The following is a 21,969-nucleotide window of genomic DNA, read 5'->3' on the forward strand; positions in this document are numbered from 1 at the left end:
TGTGTGTGTGTGTGTGTGTGTGTGTGTGTGTGTGTGTGTGTGTGTGTATGTGTGTGTGTGTGTGTGCGTGCGTGTGTAGGCAACACAATGTTTCTAAAAATCTTTGTCATTTTGGACGACTACCATTTGGAAGCTGGAACTCTGAACTGTTGCCATCTTTCATGTGCAAACAGATAGTGCCCTGCAGACCATCGTGTTGGAAGAAGCATGTTTCATTTTCAGCAAAAGAGAGGAGAAATCTGCTGCGGTCGAGGCAGGGCTTACTTGATCACAGTAAGGCATTTTGCATCATGTACGATCACTTGGATCAACTTAGATAAGACTGCAGCTGTTTTCAAGGTTGTCAAGTACTGCTCACAAGATTACAAACCAATCTGTCTTGGTTTGTTACTTGGATCCAAAAGATAGGAATGTAAGACCCAAGTGTGAAAGAAATGCAACTTAAATGTAATCTGAAATTATTTTCTTCAGTCAGCAGAAGTTCACACAATGTTACATAAAAAAAAGCTTTATTATAAAGGTGATCATTGTTTTTTTTATTTAGATTTTTGTCTAAAATAGCATGCACTTTCATTTCATTTCATTTATTTATTTATTTAATTTAGGACAATGCACAGTAATCAGCGTGTCAGCGGTAAGCATCAATGTAAATATGCTGGCGCTAGCACAACAGCTAATTTTCATCCGATGTCCTACGGCAGGTAAGAACAAGAAACATCCCATAAAACAAAGAGCAGAGAATAATAGAAACATCACCTATATAACACATAACACAACATTAAATTACAATAAAGATATAAGAAATTGGTCAAAGTAATCTACAGAGAAGGTCTTATATGTTAGAAGTTTGACAGATTTTTTAATTATACGTGAAATTATTTTTACATGCTGCTTGAAATTTAGATTGGAATCCAAAATTACTCCAAGGTATTTACCATATTTTTCAGACTATAAGGCACATTAAGCAAAACAAAACAGTCAGATAAGTCAAACTTTATTCAACTCGTTCACAATAACCACATAAAATTGGTTTAAGGTCAGTAAGCACAACCAGAATTCATATATAAGGCGCACCTGATTATAAGTCACTAATCTGGGAGTGATAACGGACCCTTCCTTGAAACTTAACAGTCATGTAAACATGATTGTTAGATCCTGTTTTCTTCCAGCTGAAGCGTCTGTTTAAACTGAAGCCCATATTGTCCCAAAATAACCTGGAGACAGTAATACATGCATTCATTACATCCAGGCTCGATTACTGCAACTCGCTCCTGTTTGGTATCAGTCAGACCTCCATTGCACGACTACAACTGATCCAGAATGTTGCAGCCAGATTTTTAACCAGTACAGGTAAAAGAGAGCACATTACACCAGTTTTGGCCTCACTGCACTGGCTACCGGTTCACCTTCAAATCCAGTTCAAAATCCTTTTGTATGTTTTTAAATCACTGAACAGTTCTGGACCCTCCTATCTTGCTGATCTGCTGCAGCCATATGTCCCACCGCATTCTCTGAGGTCAGCAGACCAGTTGCTTCTCTCAGTTCCAGTAACCCATCTTAAATGCAGAGGGGACAGGGCCTTCTCTGTCGCAGGCCCAAGACTATGGAATGACTTACCTCTACCTGTCAGGCAGCCCCCCCCTCCCTCATAGTTTTTAAATCCCACTTCAAAACCCACTACCCTAGCTTTCAACACTGTATGATTTGTGTTGAACCTGTATGCCTCACCAACACTGTGTTAGTCATTATGTTATTATCTGCTATTTGTGGGTTTTCTATATTATGATTTTACATTATGTTATGTGTTGCTGTGTGCTTTGCCTGTTTGTTTCTGTTTGTACAGCACTTTGGTTGGCCCTGTCGCTGTTTAAAGTGCTCTATAAATAAAATGGTATGGTATGATATAAGGCTCAATGTCGATTTTTGAGAAAATTAAAAGATTTTAAGTGCGCCTTATAGTTCGAAAAATACGGTAAATTTTTCAACCACATCAAATGTCTCGCCACTGACTAACTCTTTGAGAAAATCAATAAGAGATTCTTTGTAAAACAATATATAAATTATTCTGATACATGCTCAATATATATGTAAACTCTACTATAATAGTTAACCTTATTGTATAAACTATATATATATATATATATATATATATATATATATATATATATATTTATTTATTTATTTATATATAAACAATATATAAGCTCCACTTAATCTCAGCTATGCTCAAATCAGCCGCCGAGAGTTACATTATGAAACTGTCCTCACACAAATGATGAGGTGTTTTCATGACTCAAGATCAAATCAGTTAAGAATATGGCAAGACAAAAAAAAAACATCTGTCTGCAAATTTACAAAATAAGGATAAAAAAAAGATGGGGGGGTTCAGTTACAGTTACATAAAAAAAACACAAAAGACTTTGAACACGTCTTAAAATAGATCCGTTGATACAATAATCTCAGAAATTCAATGCATGTGCTTCAATTTCAGTCTTTTCTGACAAATCTTTATTGTTGAGAGGTCGTGTATTATAGTCATCACACCAAAAGTCTCTGTAGTTGACGGGGCCATAAAAGCTTCTAACATCAAAATGGTCAAAGTTCAAGCTTCACTGTCAAATGGACAGCAGATTAATGGGCACCTCAACGCCTCGAGAGGAAGATGAAACAATAAGCATGAATATTTGTGCCCACATCTATATGATTATGAGAACTGACAGCCAGGTCAGGGCCGAGTGTCTGCTGCAGCCGCTACACACCGGGAACCATATTAGACAAAACAAGGAGGTCCCAGGATCAATTTGTATTGTTTACTGTACAATGTCCTGTCTGTGTGCTCCAACCCCTAATGCGTCTTCTGTGGGAACAAGCCCGAAACGTCAAATAATTACTCAAAACAAACCTTTAAAACCAGTTTAGACAACTATTTGATTATTTAAATCGTTTTTTTCAACGGCAATATTTTTTTTCATAAAATATCCAATGTCCTCAGACAAGATCGGCGAATGGACTAAAATAAACAAATTTTTATTGATTCTAGTTTTTTTCCCCACTCATGTAATGAAAAGCACACAGGAGAACAAAAATAATGGTATGGTCACAGTCTTAGAGCAAGTCATGCACAGTTTTAACAATTTGTCTGCGTTGAGCAGATAAAGAGCAGCTTTTTACAGCTCTTGCTTCCAACATGACACAGCTCCATCAGGCAGCCTGTTGCAGACCTTCATCCTCTGCTTCCCTGCACCGCCACACACTGAGAGAAGCCCTCTCGTCCCCAATGAACATCAATCTGCTCCTGTCTGCAGCGTGCAACATTTCAGCATCTTTCATAATGAACAGGCTCTGTTTGGGGCTCAGCCTCCTGCTTTTGTACTGTGCAGCCATAAGGAGGGGGTGAGACAGAAGGGGAGAGAGGCAGGCAGTAAAACAGTTTCCGCTCAGTGAATCACATTCAGACCCTCACACGGGCGAATGGGGGCTGACCCCTGCCAGGCAATGACATAAACACTGACAAACAAAAGAGACCTGAGCTCTCCGAGCAAGTCAGGACCTCAGAGGTTGACATGTGGGTTTGGTATGATGGAGATAAAGATGACATGTGGGTTTGGTATGATGGAGATAAAGAGTTTACAGGCCTGGATGCTGAAAAACTATGAATTTCAGGGCGAAGTTTTGCTTCTTCTTGGCCGATGAAGACAAAGAAGCAAAGTGAAGAATGCCACTGGTTTGTACAAAGATAAGAAACAGTCAAGGCTGGTGGTGAGGAGGAGCAGGTGTAAATACAGAATGGATACAGAAGCAGCTGTCTCTCTCTCTCTCACACGCATGCACACACACACACACACACACACACACACCGAGAAAGGGATTTAAGTCTGCTGAGGCGCCACTCACCAGGGAGGCAACACAAAAGAGATTTGGAAAGGACGCACCAAGATGACATCATGTCAGATCAATTAGAGGTGAAGAAGAGCAAATTCAACTATTCAAAGGCTGAAAACACAACGACACAAATTACACCAGCATGAGAAGAAGCTGACTCCAAGAAGCACAGTATGGGTAGGTAGGCACAGCTCCTTCATTTAACAGCAGTATGCACATGTGCGCAACTCAAAGTGTGCCAAGATGGCCCGAGGAAAGCCTATAGATCAGTCCCAGGCTCTGTGTGTGTGTGTAAGAGAGAGTTGTTTTATTTCAGTGGGAGAGAGAGAAAAAGCCAACACAAAGCGCAGTGATCACACTGGAGATCCTGGATGTAACCATGGAAGCGTTTGTCTCCCTCCTCAATGGGCTGCCTCACCATTCACTCACTGATTGCGTTGAATCAATATTTAGGCTTTTCAGCTTTATGAGCTGCTCCTGAGGGGCATTTCTGGCACGGTGCAAAAAAAAATAAAAATAAAAAAGGACATTAGCAGCACTTTTTAAATCGTTTTCAATGTCTGCTTTGAGCTGTCTGGCATAATTGATGAGGAGCATCCCTGCTTTATTCTTTGTATCATTAATCTACACACTGGAGTGATTTACTGTTCATTTCTCACCCACTCCCTCACTGGGAAACAAATTGTGTCACAATGATTGTGGTCATCGTCAAGTCTTTTTAATTAAAAGTTGACTACTTCTTTTTTTTTTTTTTTTTTAATTAACTCTATGTGACCACAATACAAAGACAAATATTTTCAAGGATTAAATCATAGGGACTTACCTGACACTTTGCCTGGCCTCTCGGTCCTAAGATAATTTACAATATCTTTATTTTATCCGAGAATGACATGTAGGGGGGAAAAAAGCTCTCCTGGAGTAGTCTGTCTCTTCCCAAACAAAAATATCAAATTAGAACAGCGTCATGTTGTCTTTAGTTTCCTGAGAACAACACAAAGTGAAGCGCGTCTGTCATGTGAATAACGGGACTGGAGTTGGAATAGTAACCAACAAAAAAAAAACGGAGCGGTTCCCTCCCTTTTCGTTTCAGACCCAGCTCAAACTACTTCTGGAGCATGTGGGTGAGATCCTGCTTCTGTGCGAGCCTCAGTGTCCAGATAAAAATAATAGTTTGCAGCTCCTCAGAGACACATGCTCGTCTACCGGTCGCAGCCTAATGAGATAAAATGCTTTAATCCCATTTGTCTTGTGCGGGTGAACACTGGTGTTGCTTGCACACAGCTCCACCATGTGAGCCCAGCAGGCATAACCGCTGCTATCTCGAAAACTGTCCACAAATTAGGACCGTAGGAGATCGAATTTTATTGAACATAAGCGGAGCAATATTCTGTGTAAACTGCGTGGAGGTTCATAATTAAATTTTAAAAAGGAGAACACTGTTTCTGATTCATGATGTTTTAAAAGAAGCGCTCTTGTTAATTGAGCTTTGGCGCCCCCTTATGGTAAAACGTGAACACTGCGGTCGGGGGAACCATGATTACGTCATCACGTAAATATTCTGTTGACGTGTCCTACCTAGCTGTGGTGGAAACAGCGGTTAGTAGAGAGGTAACAAAACAACGAGTAGGACAGACCAAACATAATCTTGCGGAATTATGGACATTTCTGTGGATAATTGACCGGAAGCCTTTTTCAAAGCAGGTAAAAATAAATTTTGACAACTTAGTAAGAGTAACATAATGAAGACAGACCAGTGGACCGCTAGAGGCTACGCTAACAACGGCTAGCTCGTTAGCCGAGCTAATCTATATGGATCTCGGTTTCTAACGTGATGATTTGTTGATTTAGGTCACCGGCTTATTGTCATGTCGTGATTTTGCTTTCTTTTACACTTTTGTTGTTACCTGTCTGAACTACAGGGGAGGAGAAATCTACACTAATTACCTCGTTTATTGCTCAGCGTTCATCATCCTTCAGCCAGGGACTTAAGAGTTAATGAAGTTGCGTTTAAAGTTTATTAATTCGGGCTAAGTCTGTGTTTTGTTCTCGTTAGCAAGAGCAACATGCCTTTTTATTTAACTTGAAGGGTTAGCTTCGCACATAAGTTACAGACCTGTTGTAATAAGATAAAAGTCCAAATACCTGGTAAGTTACCACACGTAAAATAGGTTATTTTAATGTATTACGTGCCAGACTGTTATGTGGGGAAAGGAAATGATCAGTTTGGTCTTGACTATGCCAGATTTGTGCAAATTAGCGTTCATCTTGGTTATGCTTTTTTTGTGTCGCACTTAAATGTTAAATATTAGCCATCAAATGTTAATATCAGACAACAATAACCATAATCATACAACGATAAACTAAGTAAAAATAAATGCAGTTTTTAAAAATTGATTTTAGTTATTATAAGGGATAAAAACTATCCTAACTAACTTGGCCCTTTGTGAAAAACAATTTGCCCTCTGTGATTAACCACATTTGTTGCAGAAGTTAATTTTGCTATCCACTCCTAGGCCTGATAGTTGTCAAACCAGTAGAATCAATAATTAAATATAGCCATTATCCACAAATGTTAAACTCATGGAACAGTTTCCCAGCAGTAGCCAGCTGACCAACATTACACAAGAGCTCACTGACACTCATCCAGGAGATCCCAAAAGAACCCAGAAAGGACTGCAGGCCACACTTGTCTCAGTGAAGGCAGTGTTTGTGAGCTAACAATTGGAACAATTCAGGGCTAAAATGGCCTCCATGAGAGTTTGAAGGAGAAAATCACTGCTGACCAAAAACACACAGACCTGGAAAGCTTTTTTTCATTAATATATTGAGTCGTAATTTAAAAATTGATTTTGTATTTACTCATCTTTACTGTCTAATATTAATATTTATTTGCTGATCTGAAAAGTGTGATTTAAAAAAGAAAATCAAATCTATAAGGGGGAGAATTTATATATATTTTTGTACATCACTGTTTAACGGTAATTCATGGTAAACCTTAGTAAAAGGTGCAGTTTAATGTTTTCCCGTCACCTTTATCACCAGACATATTCGCCTGCATGCGTGGTCAAACTGTTGAAACCTTATCTCTCCGTTTGTTGTTGCACAGGTTTGCATGCACATGCTATTCAAACAGTTTCTGATTACGACATTTAAATTCACTTTTTTCTGATACATTTAACCTCAGAGAATGAAGCGAGCTTAATAAAATAAGTCATTAGTAGAATCACATTTTTGCCATTTTTTGAGCAAGTCAGTCTTGCTGTTAGTCTAGAAAAGTTGCTGCCCACATCCAGGATTTGAAAGTTGAGCATATTTTTTCTTTTACTCATACAGAGACGAAAGATGTCCAGTAGAAGTCAGCATTATGGGTTCCAGTCAGCCACCATGGTGCAGCCTGCCTATGGCGGTCATGCCTACCTGTTTGGAAACAACGGCTCAGAGAATGATCTGTCAGAGGAGGATGGAGAAAGTTTCGAGCTACGGTCACGTGGAAGAGAGAGACTACGAAGAAGTACCTCCAAAGAGAAACTGGATGATATAATCTACCTTACCCGGGATATCCAGGAAGGGGACACCCTGAACAGCATTGCCCTGCAGTATCATTGCTCAGTATGTTTTTGCTCTTACTCTGAAGCACTAATCCAAATTCTCGGTTTTTTAGCTAATGTACAGAAACAAAATGGGAACCTTTTACATTTGGGGCAACAAAAAGTCAATTATGTCATTGAATAGAGTATTAAATTGACAAGTTGACTGTAAGTTGATCACTAGTTACCTATAAAATAAGAACATTTTCTATTGTATTACATTAACAATGATTTAAGAAAATATATACATATTTTCTATTCTAACAAGGTTGAGTCAGGTCCTCTGGATGAATTGTTCTTGTTGAAATGTTTCATCTTGTATCCAAAAGACCTTCAGTTTGAAGAGTAGCAACAATCTGTCTTATCAATAGCACCTTCTCATAGTGGATCAACCAGTTTTTTGGTGACAGTCAAAATTAGTTGTTCACATGATAAAGGAGGACAATTGGCATAACAATGTTTTGTTAGAGCCCTAACTTACATCAGGGAAACTAAACAGCCGCTGGCCAAAAGGATGGCCCAGCACAGAAGAGCAACATCATCAGGCCAGGACTCTGCAGTTTACACTCATCTGCAGGCCAGCACTCACTCTCAGGGATGAACATGTTCACATCCTTGATAGAGAAGGACGATGGTTTGAGAGAGGAGTAAAGGAGGCCATTTTTGTGAATAGAACCTGTCCATCATCAAACAGGGGCAGAGTCCTCCGTGTTCAACTGTCCCCTCTTATAAAACGCTGTTGTTGCATCACTCAGCCCTCTGTGAATTGCAAGCAGCCATCAGGGCTACCAATTACCAACTACCAATGGTCAGAGAAATGCGTGTTTGTTTGTCCTGTGGAGCGGGGCTCGGTCTGTTTACATTCACACTGCACTAGAACCGCGCTGGAGCTTGCTTCTACCGGACCGAGACCTAGGTTTTAGCCCGGGCCAGAGTTTGCCTTTTTGTTCCGTGACAGAGTTCGATGGTGCGTTCACACCTCCCTAAACGAACCGGACTTTCTAGGAAAACGAGCTAGAGTTCGATTAAAGCGGATTAAACAGGGCTGGTGTGAATGCACCCTCAGACTGATCACAGCCCTCCTCTGGCATATTTGCATTGATGCTTACTGCTGACATGTTATTATGCATTGTCCTAATTTAAATAAATAAAATAAGGGGCCGTTTACACGGCGCATATTTTGAGTGCATCCGCAGCTTCCTCTGCGGTTCTATGAAATGAAACAGCATACACAATATTACTCTATTTGTGCTGGGGGACTGGATCTTTGTAATGGACCAGTCTTTACCGTAATGTATTTTGGTGTTTTAAAAGCCACTGGGACATCATGTTTAGAAAATAAACATCTGTTTCTCTGAAACTCCTGCAACATATGGAGTGACCACTGTTCTAGGTTTGGGTCCTCCTTTTCACCCGATGGCTGACCTTAGTCCTGGTTGGGTTTTTTCTTCTAGGAGGGCCCAGTTAGAATATCCACATTGATCCAGGGCCTGTCTTGTGTGGGATTTCTCTTTCTCCATGGCTCCCGATTTAGTGGGGATGCAGTCTAGAGGACCTGACTTAACCTTGTTAGATTTATCTACCTGGGTTATTGAGCATGCATCAAGATATATTTTTTGTTCATTTTGCAAACGTAACTGCAGAAATAATTTTAAAAAATCATTAACAGTAGATAATGTAATGCGTATCAGCTCACATGGAAGCTACAGTAAAAGGCGTAATGTTCAAGATGATAATCAACAAATGTTTAGCAGGGCTTTTGTTGTTTTTAAGAAATGTTTTTTGACCTTATTTTAGAAACAAACACCAGAACTTTAAATAGTACTCTGAAACAGACCAGCTTGAGCTGTGGCTGAAACATGCAGTTGATGCTCTGTGTAACCAAAGGAGTCTAAATAGAAATCTAAACTGTTAAGCATATGCTGTCTGCTGGTGTAAACATGCCTAAAAGGTTTTAAAAAATCTGGAAGCTGACATTTTTGAATGCAGAAATGTTGGACTATTCTACACAGTAAATGGGCGACATCCTGCCATGGGTGTGGTGATGGAGGGAAACAAGCCTTATTGAAATTAAGTTTACATTCTCTGTCCACAAATTGTTGGTACAGAGTGGATACACCTACATGTGATTCTGTCTGATCAGCGGGTAATGTAGTTTCCATATCGCTTACCCATCATCTAAACCGTAATGTGTGGAGGGGAAAGATGGAAACAAAGAAAATGTGGATTGATTCAAACAATAATTTGGGAATTAAAGGTTATACATATTTTAAATGCAAGTACTTCTTGGAAAAAAAAAAAGTTTATTTCTGTAGTTTAAAAACTCTGCATTCAAACAGTTCAGGAGTGTTTTCTAACCCAAATATACATTTATACTTATTAAAACATTTTCTTTCTCTGTGTGTGCCTTCTAGGTGGCTGACATCAAGCGTGCAAACAACCTTTTGACAGAACAGGATTTCTTCGCGCTGCGTTCAATTAAGATTCCTGTGAGACGCTTCAGTGTCCTCACCGAGACCCATAATGTCGGGTCACTCAGTTCGAGCTCCCCTACAGCAGCTAGACGTGTGCCCCCGATCTCCTCAGTTATGTCTCTCCCTTCTGAGTCCTCCACGGACTCCTCCTCCTCCACAGACAGTGTGGAAGGATTTCTCCAGGAGAAGGACAAGGACATTGAGCAGCTGGTGAAATCCACAGGACCATCTCGGAGCAGCCTGAATGAGGTTGTGTCTTCTCTAACACTGCAGCAGCAGCAACCACTGCTGGGAGAAGTAGAGTACAAGCTAACACAGAGAAAGGACCCTTATTATGGAGCAGACTGGGGCATGAGATGGTGGACTGCCGTGGCCATCATGCTAGTTGTTGGCATTGTCACACCGGTTTTCTATTTGCTGTACTACGAGGTTCTTGTAAAGTCTGACGTCAGCCATCACAGTATTCCCACACAGGCATCGAGCAACGTGCATCATGGACAGATCAATAGTAAAAATATGGGCCATTCTGTCGAAAATAACCCTTTAAAGGCTGGACTTGAACAAAAGGTCAATGAAAAGCCACAAAACCTGAGAGTGGGCAATAATCTAGTAGATGAAAATGGACAGTTTAAGAAAACATAGGACATTATTTTCCATACGTTATTAACTCAAACAGAATAAAGCTCTAGAAGTTCCCTTTTTCAAATGGTCTTTACTCCAGTGTATTTAGTTTGGCTGGGATGTATTGGGAGCAAAAATAGAAGCATTGAAGAGCTGCATGGACGTTTTGATCTTATGGTATTCTGATTTTTCAAGTACAAAAGTTTTATTGGTCTAGTCAACATAATGTTTTTGTGGTTATCCAGAAGTCCTTACATTTAGTCAGTTATACGGTAATTATTTTTCAATGAACAGCAGAAAACTTGCCCAATGGTTTGTGGATTTGGTGGTTGTCTACTTTTATTATTATTTTGATTTGCTTTAAAGCAGTTTTTATTCATTTTGGTTCAGATATTTATTTATCATGCCAGGGTTGGAAATCCACCTCAACCATTCCTTGTAAAAGTGTGACTACCACTGTTTAAGTAGTTTATTGAAAAACTGAGCATTAGTTTTTCTTTGTACAATCAGTATTGTCGGTTAAATTTTGATGAAATTATCTTGAATATGTCTTTCCATTGCAAGCGTGTTTGTTTTCCACATTTTAAAACCTAGCATATTAGTTAAACGGGAAATGCACAGTACTCCCATACTGCCTCATAATGTAATGTGAACTTTTAGACTTTGTTATATAGCCCTTTTATTTGGTCACAGTGTTCACTTGATAATTTATCACAAAGCATCATGGAGATATTGACAGTATGTGCCTTTCAACCTGTGGAAATGTGCTGCAGGGTGAAAAATAAATAAATCTATTTTCAATACATTTCTCTTCATTTTGCACGTTTTGGCACTTCTATTTACACAGGCACACCACCAAAGCAATGCATTTTAAAGGAACAGATTAATTCTTGTATCATGATGTTTTTGCACTGCCAGCTTGCTCAAATTAGAAATTAGTTTCAGTACGTTGCTTCACCGTCCATATTCTCATCGCTGTCGGCACCGAAATCTTCTCCATTGTCAAAGTAGCTTTCGATGTAATCATTTTCCTAAGCAAACAAATTAAAGCACAATATTAGGGCAAATTCTAACAGAACTGCACTATATGTAATGTTCATCTCTCAGATCAGAGTACTTTTTATTTTACCTCCTCAATTTCTTCATCATATTCTTCCGCTTCTATTTCTTCTTCATCCTCATTTCCCGTTTTCTTCTCAGTCTCATCATCTGACTTTTCAGGGTTGCCGTCATCCTTCTTAGCCAGTTCCTGACACAACATTGAAAATGTTTAATGCAATGCATTTCTTGCAGAAGACCTTATCAAGCATATTTACAGTTTATACAGAGAACTTCAACACATCGACAAAACCTCATCAACAAGCAGGTTTTTGGAAGAGTTTGTTCTAATTTAAACCCATTCAAACCCAAAAAGTGTTTTTTATCCTCAGATCCAGTGTGATGATGTAAATGTTTTTTTTATCTGATGCAAATGTTGAATTATAAGTTTATTGTCACACGGTACTTTTGTTCTTTAAATGCTGATACAGATTTGGTAAATTCACTAATTATGACAAACCAATGGTTTACTCTTTAAAACTTTACTCTTTTTTTTTTTTAGAAGCTAAATATTAAAAACCTGGTAAAAACTAAAATGTGACCATTTATAATTGGCCTAATTGCTGGAAAATAAATTTCCTGTAGTCTAAATGCATTATTCTTCAGACTTTTCAGTTTTCATCTTGGCAACAAATGCACCTTAAATCATTTGTAGGGGTGACCCTACAGCTCGACAGCTTTCCTGTTCAAGTTTCACCTTTTTTGCTTTTTGTGAAGCCGTTCGCCTCAGACTGTGTATGAGGCAACAACATGAAGTTTTAGGTCACTCGTGAAATGCTCCACTAGTCAGGTCTGAGACTTTCATAAAGCTTTTCTGAAGTTGCTGGAACATCTTTCCCGAGTACTGCGCTTGCTTTTTTCAGACGATTAGCTTTTGAATTACATGAGAAATCAGTAAAGTCATAGGAAAAGTTCTGAAGACTTAAAACAATAGATTGTTTTTGTTTCCAACAATGTTCAGTCAGGTCATCTGGACGGGTTTTTTTTTTTTGGAGACGTTTCGTTCTTCATCCCAAAGGACTTCTTCAGTCTGAGAAGCCACCAAACAAACTGAGTCCCACAAGCAGCACACTCCCATAGTGGGGAAAAAAGCAGTTTACTGGTGATAAGATGGCCTCTGGGGCCCGCCCTCTCCCCCGTCAACTCCCAAGACAGCCATGCCAAAGTGGTTCAAAACATCAAAGTCCATGCTCATTAATCCAGGTATGAATACAGAAATGTTCAGTCAGGTCATCTGGACGTTTTTTTTGTTGGTGAGATGTTTCGTCCTTCATCTGAAGGACTTCTTCCAGATGACCTGACTGAACATTGTTGGATTTTATACCTGGATTATTGAGCATGAACTTTGATTGTTACCGTTTTGTTACTTGACCAAAAAGTATGAAACATTTCTAAAAAATTGTAAATATAGCAGGAAAATATTCTTCTTTCGGTTACTCCCTTCCTCAGGGGGTCGCCACAGTGAACAAAACTCACACGAAAACTTGGCATTTTCTTTATGCCGGATTCCCTTCCTGATGCAACCACTGAGCTACCACAGCCCTCTGTGTGGAGCAGAGAGCTACCAGCTAGGGCACCCGAGGTAGAAGATGGTGGGGGTTAAGGACCTTGCTCAAGGGGCCAGAGTGGGACAAATGAGGGTGGAGGCAGGTGTGGGTGCTTCACCTTTCCCACCCACATTCTAATGTTGCTGGTCCAGGGGGTTGAACCAGCGACCTACCTATTACATCTTTCTCTAACCTCTGCACAACCACTCCCCTAGCACTTAATTGAAGTCTTCAAAAAGAACCCTCCAGTGCTCCCCAGACTGATCAACTGAGTGAGATATTTCCAGTGTAAGAAAAACTTACCTCTAATTTATTTAGAACTTCTGTGGCTTCTTTGCTTGAGATCTTCACAGGTTTTTTCTTTGTTCCTGGTGAAGAAAAGCTTTTTAAATCAAATTTCATACAACAAAAACCTCATTACATGCATGTTGGTTTTCACGTACCGGCACCTATTTTGGCTCGAGGCTTTTTAGTCCGGGGCATCAACTCTTTTGGAAGCAAATTCCAGTCTAAAATGTGAAAAATAATGTTTGCTTTACTTTCCTTTAAAGAATGAATGTTCTGATTTTATAACAGGGTTGAAAACAAGTACCTGGAGTCCATTCGTCATCGTCAAGTTGTCGTCGCTTCAGGTACCTTTCAGTGTATTTCTCCACTTCTGTTTTATGTAAAAAAGAGACAGATGTGCTATAATATACTCAGGTATGTTGGAATTCATATCAGTATCAGAAAAATATCAGAATTAAGAGTCTATCAGCACATTCCTGACATTAAATCAGGACTATGGCAAAACAAATGTTGAAGCTTTTAAACAGACTCAGCTCCTGGATATTGGAATTATTGTTTCCCCATAGTTTTGTGAGCTCAAAAAAAAAATTGAAATATAAAAACATTACTATGGATGCTTGTTCAATGAGTCCACTATGAAAGTCTTGTGACGCCACACCTAAGAAATCTTGTTAATACTGCAAGATGAGACAGATGCTTGAACTCACTTCTCTGCTAGGATTGCACTCTTTTTCTAGATATGGCCCTAATTAAATGTCTCAGTTCCTAAAAGCTGCATTACCTTGGCTCACAGCAGAGTAAATCGTCTTGGCAGAGCCATTTTCTCGGACATCAGGTTTCTAATGCAGCACTCTATTCCTCACCTGCTTTGTTGGTCGGGTTTTTAATGTTGTGTGGCAGTCGCTGCATCGTTCCTCTCATTTCCTGCTTTAAGGCCAGCATGTAGTCTTCGTCTTCACCGCCTTTCAGTGGAACTGGTTTAAACTCTGTATTCTGGAGGACAGAGAAGGCCATGAAGACAAAACTAGATTTTTATTTTTACTTGGTTAGCCTTGTATAAACACTGAAGCCGATGTGGCAGAATACATAAAAATATTTAAATTACTGAAGCAACATAAAATACATATAACAGAATACAATTTAGTTTAATCTCACTCAAGATATATATACACACAGGCCATTTCCAAAAAATTTGAATATCATGGAAAAGTTAACTTCTATAATTCCATTCAAAAAGTTAATCTTTAATAGATGATAGATTCAGGGCCCACAATTTAAACAATTTCAAGTATTTATTTGTGTATTTTTACATAATTTGGGCTTCCAGCTCATGAAATCCACAAACACAGGATTTAAAAAAATTAGAATACTGTGAAAACATCAGCCCACACTACTCAATTTTTGCAGAAAAAAAAGAAAGAAAAGAAATTAGGATCACAACAAATCAATCAAAATACGGTACTTTCAAAATGATATGTCAATCTTCAATACTTGGTTGTAAATCCCTTTGCCTTAATCACTGCCTCAATGCGATGTGGCATTGAAACAATCAGCCTGTGGTATTGACTGGGAGTTATGGAAGCCCAGATTTCCTTGATGCTTGCTGTCAGCTCTTCTTTGTTGTTGGGTCTGGTGCTCCTCATGTTCCTCTTGACAATACCCCATTGATTCTCAATGGGGTTTAGGTCCTGTGGGTTGGCTAACCAGTCAAGCACTGTGGCATGGGCATCAAACCAGGTTTTGGTGCTTCTGGCAGCATGGGCAGGGGCCAGGTCCTGCTGGAAGATGAAATCTGCATCTCCATACAGATCCTCAGCAGAAGGAATCATGAAGTCCTCTAAAACATTCTGGTAAACTGTTGTGGTGACCTTGGATTTAAGAAAGCAGAGTTTAGCAACACCTGCATCGGACATTGCACCCCAATCATGACTGACTGTGGATATTTCACACTGGACCTCAAGCAGTATGGGCTCTGTTCCTCACCCTTCTTCCTCCAAACCCTCGGACCTTGATTTCCGAATGAAAGGCACAATTTACTTTCATTGGAAAAGAGGACCGAGGAACCCAACAGTTACAGCCCATCTCCCGGATGCATCTGAATGTGGTGGTTTTTGAAGCTGTGACTCCCACCTCATTCCACTCTTTCTGGATCTCTGCCAGATTCTGGAATCTTCTCTGTTTGATAATCCGCTGAAGCCCACGATCATCTCTTTTGCTGGTGCATCTTCTCCTGTCACATTTTGCCCTTCCACTACTTTCCATTGATATGCTTGGACACAGCACTCTGTGAACAGCCAGCCTCCTTAGCTATGAACTTTTGTGGCTTACTCATCCTATGGAGGGTATCAATGATGGTCTTCTGGCCAGTTGTTATGTCTGCAGTCTTTCCCATATTGAACCGAACTGAGACAATTGAACAAAACTGAAGAAATTTCATGACATCTGGGGAAACTTGTGCAGGTGCTTTGAGTTTAGTAGATGATTAGTGTCACACTCAGTTTAAAACATTCACATCCTGCAAAATTGGGGCTGATTTCTCCACAGTATTCAAATTTTCCGAATTCCTGTTTTTGTGGGTTTCATGAGCTGGAAGCCCAAATTATGCAAAAATAAACAAATAAATACTTGAAATCGTTTAAATTGTGGGCCCTGAATCTATCATCTATTAAAGATTAACTTTTTGAATGGAATTATGGAAGTTAAACAACTTTTCCATGATATTAAAATTTTTTGGAAAGGGTCTGTATATATCATATTTAACTGAAGTAGACTTATTAAAGAGGGATTAAAAATGCAAACCAGGTTGGATTCCAATATTCCTGGAATAAACTAATTATTTGGTAAAGATGAGGAGTAACATCCCAATATGACTCCATTAAACCCAGAGGTTAAAATGTGTATTCTAGTTGTTTGCTCAGCTCACAAGTTGAAACGTGCTAAAAACAGTAAACATTATAGGTATGCACCTTAATAAATATACCATTTCCAGTCCAGATAACACATTTAGTCTAAATGAGCAACATAGAATATTAGTTAATAAGAATTCACTTAAATCCAAGAGATTACAAACACATGACAGAGATAATTTTAAAAATACTTTTCATGTTTTTACATATATGCAGGCTACACGTTTTACATTTCAAAGTCCATGAAATTTCCACCTGCCTCCCTGAAATGCAACAAATAGTGCAGTTCTCAAAGTTGGACATCCGGGTACATGGTAATGTGAACATACAGTACAAATGGTAAATGGACTGTACTTATATAGTGCCTTTCTATTTTTATCAAGATACTCAAAAGTGCTTTACACTACAATCTGTGCCCTCATTTATCTCCACACACACACATTCATCAAGCACTCTACTATATCTGTTGTACAACACTATTCTGAATCTATAGACTAATCAGAGCTTTAGATCACATTCATACACTGACAAACATCAGAGGCAATAAGGGGTTTAGTGTCTTCCCCAGGGACACTTCAACATGTGACTTCTGGTGGACTCAAACCCCCAACTCTCCCATTAGATGACTGATCTAACCACTCATCCATAGCTGCTCCTACAAGGAAGCTGACATATTGGTCTGGGGGAAAGTTGACAAAATAGTGAGATGTTGGTGTGAATTATTGCACGTCTAACAAGAAGCATTAAAACAGAAACAAAAAAAATTTCATCTGCAAGACCAAGAAGGGACAAATGGAAAGCTGCTGTAGGCACACTTGGGTCACATAGTACGCATGCATACGTCCGTATTTTTTGTTACGTTAAGTATATATGCAATGATCATATAGAGATCTGTACAAAAATAAACCTGAAATATACAAAACAAACTGTTAGAAATGCAAAGTGCTGAATGACTGCGGTTATGACGTATTGTTTTACATTATTAGTGTTTATCTTTTAGTGTGCCGTCTGGCGTTTGTTTAACGTATATCTTAGATACTTATATACTGTTTCTTTTTACTCTTTAAATTTTTGCTATTGTTGGGTGTAACTGGGACCCCGAGTGCATAATTTCGTTCCACCTCATGCATCACATGTGATGTGAATGACAAACTTGACCTGAACTTGAAAACAGAGATGGGGTGAGTGGACAATGCATGTTATATGATCATACTAGATTTTTTTCCATGTTCGTAGATAATAAGTATTAAAACTTCTTCTAGAACTAGTATTATAGAAGTATTTTACATGTTACTTATGTAGGGTATAGCACGCACAACAGCTCAGTGGTTAGCACTGTTGCCTCACAGCAAGAAGGTCCTGAGTTCAATGCCCGGTTGGACCTGGGGTCTTTCTGTGTGGAGTTTGCATGTTCTTCTCATGTTCGCGTGGGTTTTCTCCGGGTACTCCGGTTTCCTCCCACAGACCAAAAACATGCATGTTAGGCTGACTTCAGGCTCAGGCCTCCCTTGCAAGAGAGATCTGTGATCTCCATGAGATTTGCCTGGTTAAATAAACGTTAATAATAATAATAATAATAATACGGTTATCTTAAATAGTAAGTGTAATTACATAAATTAGATTAATGCAAATTGACCATCTTTATTTTGTCAATTATCTTATCATAAACAGCGGCGTGCTGTATATATTGAACATTTACATTTAATGGAAAGCTTTACAACTTTAGGTTAGTCTTATGCGGACTCTTTGGGATAGGAATATCACGTGGCAGATGACGTCACGCCGACTTCGAGAACTAGAGCATTGAATCTCCTCTTTATAAGATAATTCGTGCACTTTCGTGAGATTTTCCTGGGCTCCTTGCATTCTTGTGTGTGTGTGTGATACTTACTGGAAACAGAGGGCTGGGGCCCACCCTGGCATCTGGCATGCTGCCTCTGCCGATGCCCAGGGCGTCAATGTTGAAGGTAAAGGAACCCACTCCACGACCCCTGCCCGCCATGGCTGCAGGTCTCTCCTCTGGCTGCAACACATGTCATGCTGTCAGCGTCACTGACAAACACGTGTTTACACCACTGCGGCACTTATCGACCTTTAAAATTGCTTTTAAAAACGTCACACACGCATGTAATACTCACTACGGCACAGTTCTGCTCGTGTGGAAAGCCACACTATTTCAAGGCAGCATTTAAAGAGTCTCCACGTTTTCAGTGTACTTCTCGTTCAAACTCGGTTGAGTAGTCTTGTTTGACATTCGTCGAGTTACAGTACGCCTGAACACACAAAAAAAAGTTCAAATAAACCTAATTTAATTGTGGTTGTTAAAGCTTTTCTCACACCGGTTTGGGAACGTGGAAGCAACGTATCAGAATGCGTAAGTCGCCCCGCCTTCACGTGACGCATGGGTAGGCGTGGCTTCTTTTTCATCCTATTGCAGTCCAGCTTTGAGATGTCGTCAGCTATACATTTGTCCAATGAGCATGCGCTTCTTTCTACAAGGGCGTGTACTACACCAGCACATTAGCCTCAATGAAAACATATTACCACTTAGCTACAAAGCTAGTAACACCTTTCAAACTGTTGACGGCACAACACCCGCCGACCTGGGATGTCTGCAACCGACTGGTACGCTCACAAATCGCTCGGAGACGGACTGTTCTGGATCCAGGAGCGGTTCTACCAGTCAGAAAACCGGGCCAACATCTGGTTGCTCCGCGGTAGCCACCAGGACGTGGTGATAGACACGGGTCTGGGCTTGAGGAGCTTACCTGACTACATCGACGCCAAGGGGCTGCTCGGAAAAGACCCGGAGAGGAAGAACCCGCTGCTGGCCATCGCCACCCACGCCCACTTCGACCACTCGGGCGGTCTACATCAGTTCCAACAAGTGGGCGTCCACAGCGCGGAGGTCGATGCTCTGGCCAACGGGGACAACTTCGAGACGGTCACCTGGCTCAGCGATCGGGAGATAGCCGAGGCTCCCAGTCCAGGCTGGAGGGCGAGACACTACAAAGTGAAGGCTGTGCAGCCCACACACATTCTGCAGGAGGGTAGGTTGCAGCCACTGCGGGTTTGATGGTGGGAGTAGATCTGCAAATAAAACCCCAGTGTTGTCAACATATACACCGGGGTAAAACATCCTGGTCTAGTGGAAGGAGCAGACTGAGTAGATGGAGTCACTTCCTTTGCTGCAAATGAAGCTGAATGATTTGTCACATACTGTACACTTTAAGACGTAAGGCCTGTGTAATGCAGTCCTGAATAGGTACAGGGTGTTTTTTTTTTGTGCAAAATATACTAATAGGTGCATATTTGAACAAATTGATGTAGTTCTTTGTCTTTTTACTCAAAAGATGCATTGAAAGGCCATCTTATCCCTGGAAGACCTGGGAGATCTCAAGCAGACTGTATGGATCATTTAAACAAAAATATGTAACGGAGGAACATATTTAGTTGTTTTTCTTTACAGTTACTGTCAACCTTTTCCGTCTATGTAGCAGTTCTATTTTAGGCTAAGATGCAGATGGCTTTGATGTTTTCTGTTACTTCCAGGAATGGAAGAAGAGATTACACAGACTGGGCCACACACTTCCTGAAAGCATCCTATGAAGTGGCACAAAAGTTCTATTTCTGTCATCAGAGGATGATGCAAAAGGATGTACAAATAAATTCAGCCCGTCAGCATCATCTGCTAGTAGATTTACAGTCACAGTACCTCGATATGCAGTGTGCATTATAAACATTTCCTTATACATTTATAAGTGCATTATAAATGTGGATGTGCACAAACAATACCTTTTAAGTTTAGCAGATAATCTTTATGTTACTTGGAGCTGATATTGCAGATTGCATTAGAGCTGAGAAGCTTTGGCTGGTCAATCACCTCAGTTTAATATCCGGCATTCTTTTAGAGTAATTTCTGTAGCATCAGTCAATATTCTGACTTGTTCTGCTGTGTCAGAACCACTGCTGCAGTGCAGCTGGAATATCTTGTTGCCTGGTGCGTCAGCTCGCCGTCCAACTCATACCTGCTATACATCAAATCAGTGCTGTGCTAAATGAGATTCAGGAATTTTATTTAAGATATTTAAGAATTTGTTGCATTTTGCCCTACAGTTACACTTACTTATTTAGATAGCCTGTTTATCTAGGGACAAGTGCTGCAAATTAGCTCATGCTATAATATAAGCACCATGATACAGGCACGGGACTGCTGCAGTCCCTATCAAATAAACTTAAATAAATAGTTTGTGTGCAAATGAGCAAAGTTTGAAACCTGCTCCCACATTACTCTTTTCTTGCTGTTCTCCAGGTGATGTCATTAATCTGGGCGACAGACAGCTGACGGTACTTCACATGCCAGGTCACTCCAGAGGAAGCATTTGCCTCCACGACCGCGACAATAAGCTGCTGTTCAGTGGAGACGTTGTGTATGATGGCGCCATGATCGACTGGCTGCCTTTCAGCCGTGTCACTGATTACATCAGCAGCTGTGAGCGTCTGGTGGGACTGGTGGACAGTGAGCAGGTAACAGAAAAGGCTTCTTTTTTTATACTCAAAACTGGTCCACCTTTTATTGTTTCCAGAACTTTGATCATTTGACACCATCTGCACATTCAAGTTGCCATTTATGCACTGCTATATTAGAATAACTGCCAAATCCAACAGGTGGACCAGGTCCTCCCTGGACACTACAACGCTTTTGGCGCCAAGCGTCTCCATCGTCTTGCATCCACATACATCAGCAGAGCCGGAACGTGCTCTGCAAAGTTCTCCACGTTGGCCTGGAGCTCTGTAGCCAGGTTGGCGCTGCGTGCATCCAACCCTCGCAGCGCCTGCTAATGAGAGCAGACCATGGAGCCGAAGGAAGCACAAGTGCACACAGGAAGATGTTTCACTATCAAGGACCTACAATTAGTTGAACAAGGAGGAGACCCAAACCTCTTTATTACCTAACCTGATGACTCTCTGCTCATCCATTTATGTAATCCAACAGCAACCCAGATAATTGCCAAACAGTCAAAGTTGCCCTCAGTGGGTTACACAAATCAATAATCAGGTTCATATGAAGTGTACAATATAAAGTATTTACAAGTGTTATCTTAATATTTATTGATGAATATGTGTTTGTTGAACTCTGTATAATTAGATGTATTTTGTTTTATATTTTAGGCAGATGTGACATTGAGGGCTGCAGTAGCTTGGTGGTCAGTGCCACGGTCTTGTAATCCCGAGGTTGCGGTTTCGAGCCCAGGTTGCATCAGGAAGGGCATCTGGCGTAAAACATTTGCCAAGTCTTTCATGCGAGTTCGCCCGCTGAGGCGACCCCTGAAGAAGGGAGCAGGAAAGAAACGTAGGCAGATGTGATGTTCTAATAGCACAACAGTGGTACAAGGGTACACCACAAACAGAGAATGGGGATCTTTGGGTTCTCATCGGAGGCATTTCAAACACAAAATATAGCCATGGCTTTTTTCTATGCATATTCCAATGCTCAGTGAAGACCCAGTGTTGACTACCTCCTATGTTTGTTATAGTGCTTTGTATTGTTGACCGATTTATGGCT

The 21,969-nt window shown here is 40.2% G+C and overlaps 4 protein-coding genes across 4 annotated transcripts in view; 2 read left to right on the forward strand and 2 right to left on the reverse strand.

Moving 5' to 3' along the window:
- adgrv1 (adhesion G protein-coupled receptor V1) overlaps window positions 1–4,757 on the reverse strand; it is a 127,286-nt gene extending 122,529 nt beyond the window's left edge. Inside the window, exon 1 of the mRNA XM_037680666.1 lies at window positions 4,706–4,757. The gene's annotated coding sequence lies outside the window, so the exon portion shown is untranslated. The remainder of the gene's footprint in view (window positions 1–4,705) is intronic.
- A 686-nt stretch (window positions 4,758–5,443) lies between these two features.
- On the forward strand, window positions 5,444–11,296 carry lysmd3 (LysM, putative peptidoglycan-binding, domain containing 3). Its single transcript, XM_037680495.1, has 3 exons — window positions 5,444–5,583; window positions 7,216–7,491; window positions 9,884–11,296. The coding sequence occupies exons 2-3, from the start codon at window positions 7,225–7,227 to the stop codon at window positions 10,583–10,585; spliced, it is 969 nt and encodes a 322-aa protein (XP_037536423.1). The 5' UTR covers window positions 5,444–5,583; window positions 7,216–7,224; the 3' UTR covers window positions 10,586–11,296.
- A 55-nt stretch (window positions 11,297–11,351) lies between these two features.
- On the reverse strand, window positions 11,352–18,748 carry polr3g (polymerase (RNA) III (DNA directed) polypeptide G). Its single transcript, XM_037680496.1, has 8 exons — window positions 18,542–18,748; window positions 18,295–18,426; window positions 14,361–14,490; window positions 13,802–13,867; window positions 13,653–13,718; window positions 13,513–13,577; window positions 11,694–11,813; window positions 11,352–11,595 (listed from the first exon to the last, which is right to left on the reverse strand). The coding sequence occupies exons 2-8, from the start codon at window positions 18,403–18,405 to the stop codon at window positions 11,506–11,508; spliced, it is 648 nt and encodes a 215-aa protein (XP_037536424.1). The 5' UTR covers window positions 18,406–18,426; window positions 18,542–18,748; the 3' UTR covers window positions 11,352–11,505.
- Window positions 18,749–18,926: 178 nt separating this feature from the next.
- Window positions 18,927–21,401, forward strand: mblac2 (metallo-beta-lactamase domain containing 2). The gene is made up of 3 exons (XM_037680497.1): window positions 18,927–19,453; window positions 20,716–20,930; window positions 21,072–21,401. The coding sequence occupies exons 1-3, from the start codon at window positions 19,012–19,014 to the stop codon at window positions 21,243–21,245; spliced, it is 831 nt and encodes a 276-aa protein (XP_037536425.1). The 5' UTR covers window positions 18,927–19,011; the 3' UTR covers window positions 21,246–21,401.
- The last annotated feature ends 568 nt before the right edge of the window (window positions 21,402–21,969 follow it).

This window comes from Nematolebias whitei, chromosome 8, assembly GCF_014905685.2.
Source record: "Nematolebias whitei isolate Nwh7 chromosome 8, NemWhi1, whole genome shotgun sequence".
Taxonomy (NCBI): Eukaryota; Metazoa; Chordata; class Actinopteri; order Cyprinodontiformes; family Rivulidae; genus Nematolebias; species Nematolebias whitei.